This window comes from Macrosteles quadrilineatus, unplaced genomic scaffold (genome assembly GCF_028750875.1).
Source record: "Macrosteles quadrilineatus isolate MER2022 unplaced genomic scaffold, UCM_ALF_1.0 Scaffold_2__2_contigs__length_208266976, whole genome shotgun sequence".
Classification (NCBI taxonomy): domain Eukaryota; kingdom Metazoa; phylum Arthropoda; class Insecta; order Hemiptera; family Cicadellidae; genus Macrosteles; species Macrosteles quadrilineatus.
In genome coordinates, this window is record NW_026542595.1 from 86,813,456 (window position 1) to 86,823,215 (window position 9,760).

The 9,760-nt window shown below is 38.1% G+C and overlaps 1 protein-coding gene across 1 annotated transcript; it reads left to right on the top strand.

Annotated features, from left to right (window-relative positions):
* Window positions 1-2,758: 2,758 nt before the first annotated feature.
* Window positions 2,759-9,318, top strand: LOC128984542 (uncharacterized). Its single transcript, XM_054403875.1, has 3 exons — window positions 2,759-2,788; window positions 4,067-6,047; window positions 9,134-9,318. Exons 1-3 carry the CDS (start codon window positions 2,759-2,761, stop codon window positions 9,316-9,318), a joined length of 2,196 nt encoding a protein of 731 aa, XP_054259850.1.
* Window positions 9,319-9,760: the final 442 nt, after the last annotated feature.

Genomic DNA, 9,760 nt, shown 5'->3' on the forward strand with positions numbered 1-9,760 from the left:
AAAAAAACTGTCAGGTGTGAAAAATCGCAAAAGAGCTAAAGAGAGAAAAAAACACATCAATCCTCGTCTCTTCTATCATCATGGCTAAATGAAACGAAGAGTAAAGTTCAGATAATATACAGTACTTTGTTACTTTGTATTTATTTATTCATACAGATTCATATTAATATCCAGTCTTTCAAACACTTTGTGTTGAGTACCTAACTTTTTGTTGCTGTATATATTTATATGTTTTCAAATTGTTTTTAATTGATTTACATGTTTTTTTTATTAATTTAAGAATTTATTAACAAGAAAAGCCCGAAAAGTGAAACTCTATAAGAACAATTAAATGTTTAAAATAAGTATTTTCAGTTAAATTTTTTATAATTTTATCTAATACATGACCCACTTGTACATAGTTTATTACCTTAAGTGTTTGTTGTAAACCTGAATGATTTTGTTTTCAAATAAACTATTTGTCTTTGAAAATACGTACTGTATTCAATTATTTACCACTTATATCTAGGCCTTAGTACTTTGAACTTGAGTTTAAGCATTTTAAGATCTGAATAGTATTAATGTATTGCACCGATGGACACACCACACATTTTTTAAGAAGATTTGTAAGGAATTAGTTTCAGTCCAATTGAGGGGGGGGGGGGGGGCGCCAAAAGGCGTTTGCCCCGGGTGCTGAACGTCCCTGACTAGGGCGTGCACAGAAGCGTGCTAATAGGATTGTTTGAAGGGTCGGGATGGGCCTATATATATTTAGGGGTCATAAATATACATATAAATACACATTTTGTACCTAGGAGCCAAGTGCCAACTTACAGTATTTTACATGTACAAGGAAAGTGAACAAGAATTGAAATACTATTATTGTTGGCCCTACTGACGATACCTTATGTTGTGATGCAATACATATTGAGAAGGCAACAAATGTAGTTAACGTTAAGTAATGAATGGTTGTTTAGAAACACTTTAATCATGATTTATATTGCTTTTAAGAAGCTAGCTGTTTCACAGTGGGGCAAATACTTGAGAACCCAGTTTTTTGTATCGGAACCTGCCATTCCTCGTACAACAATAGGTGTTTAGACAAAGCGATTTAAGCTGCCTGGCCACATATTTACAACCTCCCTACGGATTCAGGGTATTCCGCCGAATTCCTAGGGACTATCCCTTGTTCGCGGGGTTAATATCCGCATGGGGTGAAGTTGTCTAAACTTTTAAACAATTTATACAATTTTTTTTTTAAAATTTATATAACCTAACCTAGCGGTGGTGTTGAACACGCTGAATCCGTCTAGAGGGTAAGATACGCACCCTGGCCTACCTGAACCTTATCTCTTTTAGTCTGGCATATACTGTTTTTTATTAGCCGCCCAAAACGTGATATTAGTTTTATCAAATATTAATACCGCTTTCCAGTTTTCTTACATATTTCTATTTATTTCAGATCTCCAAAAGTTTTACTTGGCTTCATTTAAGAAATCATGGGACGTACGGCGAAGACATCAGCCAAGACAACCCTTGAGCAACAGAGGGCGAGGAAAAGAGAACAGCAAAGACAAAGACGAAGCAAGTTTACTGAAGAGCAACTAGAACAAGATTTGGAAAGGTATTATAGACTAAATGAAGCAAAGCCAATCAAAGGAATTGCCGACAAGAAACCAAGAGAGAAGAGGAAACTGCGAAAATATTGGAGGAAGAGTTCAAAAAAATACAGAGAAAAGAAGAAGGCTACATAGCATGCTATAAGAAACACGCCCACTGCATCTGATATGGAAGATGAACCAAATGAACAAAAAGAATAGAAAAAAAGAGGATGAAAGCAACTTAGAAGGGACAGAGCGAAGGCCTATAAAAAAATTAAAAACAAGACAACCAATGTTCAGTAAAAGGCCAGCTGACCATATGAGCCTATTAAAATAATCCCCACATGTCAACAACAATACAATAATACAATTTTGAAAATGTAAACATTCCAAGGTAAACATTCTGGTTCAAAAAGTGCAATTTTTCTCTCTCGTAATATCGTTTCTTTGTGTAACATCATTCATTTCTCTCTCCTTTTATTTTGACTTGTTTCATTTACCTTTTCCTTTTGTGTGCATTAAATAAACCCTTTTTAATTTGACTCTAAATTCTGTGTACTGTGAGAACATTTGGACATTCATGAAACATATCTTCTCGACTAGAGACAACATTCGACCAGATCTTCTTTCAAGACTTTAATAACGTCAAAGTGGTAACATAACTATAGTTCAGTGTTAAAAATTAAACCAAAAGTCCATTATTTTCTGTTGTCAAAATTAAATTAATAACCCATGTACAGTCCACTTTATTATTTCTAAAATAACCTTTTGATTACGCTACATCTTTGGTCCTTCGAGCCGGATTGTTGATTAACCAATTGATTGGATTAATTATTTGGACTTTTGGTGAAGATTAAAGACGAACATAACCTCATAAACTCTCAATATTGTCGTTCACGCATATTTTGTACTCCCCCTCTACCTCTATCTCTCTCTCTCTCTCTCTCTCTCGATCACATTAGCCTAATAGGCCTACTCCAATGACTGAAACACTTTGTGACATTATAGTCATTTTGTAAACATTATACCAATCCTTCAGTGTTTATATTTTTTGTTGATTGGTTCCGAGTTAAGGCCCACAAACTGTTTAATTGAACTAGCCTAATTCATTTTGTTTTATGTAACGAAGTGAAATAACTTTTGTGCCTTGTGTATTTTAACTGTATTTGTGTTCAATGATGGCTCCTGTGAACCTAGCCCCGATTAAGGTTTGTACTTATAAAAGACTAACCAAACAATTCAAAGTTAGGCTTGGAAAAATTCAAGAAAATATAGATTATATTAATGAAAGTGCTAAAGCAAACAACCTATCCTCTGTGCAAATAAAATCACTTCATAACTATTTAGATAAAATCAGGAAAAAGCGAGACGACTTTGAACTAAATTTCAGGCGCGTTTTAGAACATTGTTCTGACGAAGAACTCGATGGCATTATTCTAAATGATGATGAAAACACTATTGGTGAATTATGTATACATCTTTGTAGTACTATAGAGTCACTAATCCCTATTGACGAACCTCAATCTCCTCCTCAAGAAATGGTGAATAATTCCAACTGTACTGATTTCATGCAACCTGTTCGCCTACCGCAACTTGACTTGAAAACCTTCTCGGGAAACTCAGCCGAGTGGATTAATTTCATCAATCTTTTTGATAGCGCTGTACACCTCAACACATCTCTGTCTCCAGTATCAAAATTTCAATACCTACTAAGCTGTCTAACTGAAGAACCTCTAAATTTAATTAAAAACTTAAACATCAGTGCATCTAACTACGAAATCGCATACAATTTGTTGCGCGATCGATACCACAATCACAGACGCTTAACTTCTTTACATTTAAATGCTATATTGGATCTTCCCATTGCCACATCTGAAAATACAAAATCAATACGTGAATTTCTAAATCATTTTCTGGAACATACACAATCACTTATTGCTTTAGAAAGTGACATCACTACAAATGACAATCCTTTGCTGTCAGCTCATTTGCTCCGTAGACTTGATAGAAATTTACGGCAAAAACTTGAACATTACCGCTCATTCAAATCATGTGAAACTCATTCGTTACCATCTGTGGACGAAATCATTAAATTTCTCAATGAAGAATGCTCAAACAGTGAAGATGCCAACCTACACTCTTCAACTTTTTGTCACAAGGCTAATTCAAAGCCTGCCCTCACATCTAGTAAAAATTACTCCAAACCAAGCACCCGCTATACTGCACTTGTAAGCTCAGATGATCACTCCACTTCTGTAAAGACATTTCCATCATGCTTTGCCTGTCAACAAACCGATCACAAAATCTACATGTGTAAGGTTTTTGCTAAGAAATCTCCAAACGAGCGTTACAAACTTGTAAAGGAGCAAAATAAATGTATTTCATGTCTTGGCAATCACACACTCAAAGATTGTCGCTCAACAGGCACATGTCTTAAATGTAAACAAAAACACCACACCTTGTTACACTTCGAAAATGTTGTAAAGTCTCCTCCTGTAGCCAAACCCTCAAAACCTTCAACTGCTACACCTTCTGTAGTCGCTTCTGCTCAACCAGAAATGTCGCTCTCGATTTCTCAGCCTGCAACTACGGTACTGCTAGGCACCGCTCTCATTAAAATTACCGCTAATAGTAATAATGGAATCTCTCATGTCTTTCGATGTCTGCTCGACAGTGGAAGTCAACTCAACTTCATGACGGAGAAGGCAGCACAGCTATTAAACGTCTCTCGTCACCGCTCTACTCACACAATCGTGGGAATCTCTGCATCGCAATCCTCGACAAAGGGACATGCACTCCTAGAACTATCCACACTAGGCAGTGAAGTAATTGCTTCAAATCAACCTTTCCATATTCTAGATAGAATTTCCGCTCCTTTGCCTCGTACTCAACTCTCTTTTGAGGTTTACGAACTGGTAAAACCTTTTCTCCTCGCAGATCCGACCTTTCATATTCCTCAGAATATTGACATTCTCATAGGAGGTGCTTTGTTTCCAGAACTTCTTACTCATCAATCCTACCCATTGGGCTCAAACCTTCCATTCGTTATTGGAACACGATTGGGATTTGTGTTAATGGGCAATGCACCAACTTTGTCTAACTCTTCTCCCACCTCATGCCATTCATCTCTACTCTCCACTACGGACGAGCTACATAATACTCTACTTCGCTTTTGGCAACAAGAAGAGGTACCGCAGTGCAATCTTATCTCTGAAGACGATCGCATCGCTGAAGATCACTTCAAATCAACTCACTCCCGCTCTCCAGATGGAACATATGTGGTTCGACTCCCTTTCAAGGACCAACATCAACCACTGGGCACTTCAAAATCTGCTGCTGAACATAGACTTCACTCAATTGAACGAAAGTTTGAATCCAACTCTAATTTCAAGGAATTGTATACACAGTTTATGGCTGAATATGAACATCTCGGACACATGGTCAAAGCATCCCCTTCCGATCTTTCGCAGCCACACTACTATTTGCCTCATCACGGTGTACTGAAGGAAACCAGTAGTACAACCAAACTTCGCACAGTTTTTGATGGTAGTTGCAAAACCAGTACCGGTGTCTCACTAAATGATATTCTTTTAACCGGTCGCAAACTTCAAATTGACATTTGTGACATTTTGTTGAATTTTCGTTCACATAATTATGTGTTCAGTTGCGATATAAGGAAAATGTATCGTTGCATTCAAGTTCATCCTGACGACCAGAAGTATCAGTTAATTCTATGGCGTGATCCAAAGACTCAAGAAATCTCCACATACAAATTAACGACAGTTACATACGGTCTTAGCAGTTCACCTTTCCATGCCATCAGAACGTTACATCAACTTGCTGACGACGAAGGAGGGTCCTTCCCAGCAGCAGCCAAAGTTCTACGGGATAATACGTATGTGGATGACGTCATCTGTGGAGCTCATACACTCAACGAAGCTAAACAACTACGAGATCAGTTGATCGAACTTCTTGCACGTGGTGGTTTCGAGCTAAGAAAATGGACATCCAATTGCCCAGAACTACTCCAAGATTTGCCTCAAGATCATCTAGAAACACCAGTCTTTTTGGAAACCATTAATCACCCTAATTTCGCCATTCTTGGACTACATTGGTCACCCATTTCAGATTGTTTCACTTACAACTTAAGTCTCCCTGATGGTCCTCCTACAAAACGATCAGTGCTGAGCATTATAGCACGCATTTTCGACCCTACCGGATTTTTGTCACCCGAGACCATGTGGGCAAAAACCCTCATGCAAATACTCTGGTCACAGGGTATCCAATGGGATGACACTCTTCCAAATGAACTCGCCGAAAAATGGCACATTTTCGTTGATGAAACCTCTCTCCTTTCAAGTATTAAGATCCCTTGCTCGTTCCATTTCACTACCACATGTTCCTTACAACTCCATGGATTTTCAGATGCCTCCGAAGTAGGATACTCAGCAGTTTTATACTTCCGCTGTGAGTTTTCAACTGGAGAAATCATCACTCGTCAGATTCTCGCAAAAACACGTGTAGCTCCTTTGAAACGTGTTACTCTACCCCGCTTGGAACTATGTGGTGCACACTTACTTGCAAAACTCGCAACCTACTGTTGTACAGTTTTCAAAGAAAAGATTGACCTTTCTCAAACTACATTGTGGTGTGATTCATCAGTAACCCTCACTTGGTTACACACCCCATCATATCGACTAAAAACGTATGTTGCCAACAGAGTTGCTCAAGTCCAAGAATTGATCCCCTCTCACTCCTGGCGCTACGTTCCCTCAACGGACAACCCCGCTGATTGTGCGTCACGTGGTTTGCTTCCCGCTCAACTCATTGATCATCCTCTATGGTGGAATGGCCCTCCATGGTTAACTCTTTCAGATGATCATTGGCCATCTAATCGCTTCGTTCCCATAAACTTGCAAGACACTCAAGAATGTAAAACTACTCCTCTAAATGTCCTAGTTTCAACCCAACCTCCAGAATTGGATCTTTTCTCCAAGTACTCATCGTGGTCTAAACTACTTAGAGTAACAAGCTATAGCTTGCGGTTTATCCACAATACACGTAGCTCTGACCGAAGACATGGGCATCTCACCGTCTCTGAACTTAAGAACTCAGAGCGTACGATCATCAAGTGTGTACAAGCTACATGTTTTACGAATGAATTGACTCTACTACTCAAAAACACACCCAGTACCTCTAATCTTCAACCCTTAGACCCTTTTCTGGATGCTTCCGGCATAATTCGTGTGGGAGCCCGGTTAAGAAGCTAACACGTAAATTCAAAGACAAACCTCCTGTAAATAGTTGTAAATAACATTCAGAATATTCTTCAGTGCTCCGTTTTTTGTACAATTTTGTGTTCATTGTTATAAAACTATCGTTTTATGGAGGCCGGTATGTTCAGTAAAAGGCCAGCTGACCATATGAGCCTATTAAAATAATCCCCACATGTCAACAACAATACAATAATACAATTTTGAAAATGTAAACATTCCAAGGTAAACATTCTGGTTCAAAAAGTGCAATTTTTCTCTCTCGTAATATCGTTTCTTTGTGTAACATCATTCATTTCTCTCTCCTTTTATTTTGACTTGTTTCATTTACCTTTTCCTTTTGTGTGCATTAAATAAACCCTTTTTAATTTGACTCTAAATTCTGTGTACTGTGAGAACATTTGGACATTCATGAAACATATCTTCTCGACTAGAGACAACATTCGACCAGATCTTCTTTCAAGACCTTAATAACGTCAAAGTGGTAACATAACTATAGTTCAGTGTTAAAAATTAAACCAAAAGTCCATTATTTTCTGTTGTCAAAATTAAATTAATAACCTATATACAGTCCACTTTATTATTTCTAAGATAACCTTTTGATTATGCTACAACGAAATAAAAAAATATATAATTAAAAGTAGAAAAGTATAAAAAGCGATACCAGAGAAAAAAAAAAACTAAAACCAAATGTTTCACCATTTCCAGGAAAAAAGGAACTGTTAGGGAAAGAGAAAGTTTTGCCAAATGTAAGGAAACAATTGTTTTTAGCCTTTCAAAACAAGTTGAGAGCCAGATCGAAGAAGCAAAAGGTGGAAGGAAGAAAAAATAAGTTGCCCGAAAAGTACTTTGAAACAAGGTGTTAAACAAATATAGAGTCCAAAAGTATTTCAAACATTTGGTGCCTTACAGGGTGAACGCAAAACTTAACACATTCACTGCGGGCGTATCCGATCGGATACGGGCCGAGCGCTGTTCAGACGCTGCCGTAACCGATCGGATACGCTCGGCAATGCCTTTCGTATATCATCGTTTTTGCTCAAGCGTCGGTCGAAGGCAGACCTATTCCACGTTAGCGTGTAGTGGGTGACTTGCTTTTTGTTGTGTTGTAGGTTGGTAGTAAAATTTCCCCATAAAATCCCCGTCTGGCAAACTTAAAAATCAACTTGTTGTCCCGTCTTTCTCCCTCCAATTGGCAATACGATGGGACCGGCTACGTTCCAAGCAGTGCTGCTATATGTGAGTGTTTAGCGAACTACGTCGACTCTTGTTATAAAACAGGACATCACTGCACGTTATTTGCTATTCGTCATACCGAAATATGAGAGCCAATCACCCGGCAATCGGGTTTGTTCGACGCTGCGGGCTGCGCCGCGCTGAGGCTACGCCTGCTGTTTGATGGCCCGCAGCGAACGTGTTAAAGAACAAAATTTTGAATACATCAGAAAAACAAGACAATGCGTTCAACAAAAAGAAAAATGAAAGTTGATTGACTTTTTTGAAGATGACACGACAAGTAGAATGTGCCCAGAGAAAAATATTTTGTGGTAAGAGCCAAGGTAAAAAAACGTCGCAGAATCTTGTTGGACTCCATTACAAACTTTTACAAACGTTTTGTCGGTAAAACCAACACAAAAATATCTTTTTCAATGTTTTGCAGATCACGTCCATTCTGGGTTACGTTTCCTAAGAGGTCTGACAGAGATACCTGTGTTTGTATTAAACACTGCAGAAGAACATGGGACTCATGCTGGAAGCCTTAAAGAAAGATAATGTCACTCCAGAACACTATCACAGAGATGATACAAAAAGTGGTTTGTTCAACTAAATCTGAACAATGCATGAAAGGAAAATGTGCTCTTTGTAAATATTCTTATATATGTTCTTATATATATTCTTATATATATATTCTTATATATTTTCTTAAATCAAATTCACTTATGAAGAAGATTTTAGAAATAAGTACTTTGCATGGAAGACAATCAAAGAAGAGAGGACCATAAGGGGGAAGAAGAAAGTTATAACAAAAACAGTAAAATCTAAAGAAATCGTCACAGCCTCTAAAATAGAAGAGGTTTTTAATGCCAAACTGACTGACTTCAAGGAAAATTTTTATGTCTACTACCAAGCAAAACAGCTGAGAGACAAGATTAAAAATTTGGGTCATGAAGAACTTTTATCCCAAACAGATTTTTCAGAAAAAAATATTGCTAAACATAATAAGGAAGATCAATCCGCCCACTTTAGGGCATCAAAAAACAGAGTTGCCAAATACTGCAGTCAGAACTCGACAAAGTAGTGGTAGAGGGCAAGGTAGAGGGGTAGAGGGCAAGGTAGGGGTAGAGGGCAAGGAAGGGGTAGAGGAGGAAGACAAGAAACAAATGAGCAAGCTGGAGGAAAGAAAAAAAGGAAAAGAAAGAAATGGGCTGACGCTTGGATATGGGCGGATGAAGACAACGTTGTAAAAGAATTTCCATATGTTGATGAGTCCGGTTTGAACCCTTTCTCAGCTAGAAAGCTAGGAGATAACCCCTCGGCTTTTCAGTGCTTTTGGGAGATGAGTTTTTTCAGATGGTTTGTCGTGAAACGAATGATTATGCTGCAAGGCAATTAGTAAATCCAAATAGGCGCAGACTAAAAGATGATGACAAGTGGCAGGACCTGACGGTACCTGAGCTGAAGGCATACTTTGCTCTTTACATACTAATGGGCCAAGTGAGGAAACCAACAATTAAAATGTATTGGACGGCTAGAAAAATCTTAGAAACTCCAATATATGCACAGGTTATGTCTTACTGTCGGTTCAAGCTAATTTCTAGATTTATGCATTTTGCTGATGAGGAATTCACTGATCGAAATGATAAGCTTAAAAAACTAAGGCCCGTGATTTCTTACTTGCAAACAAAG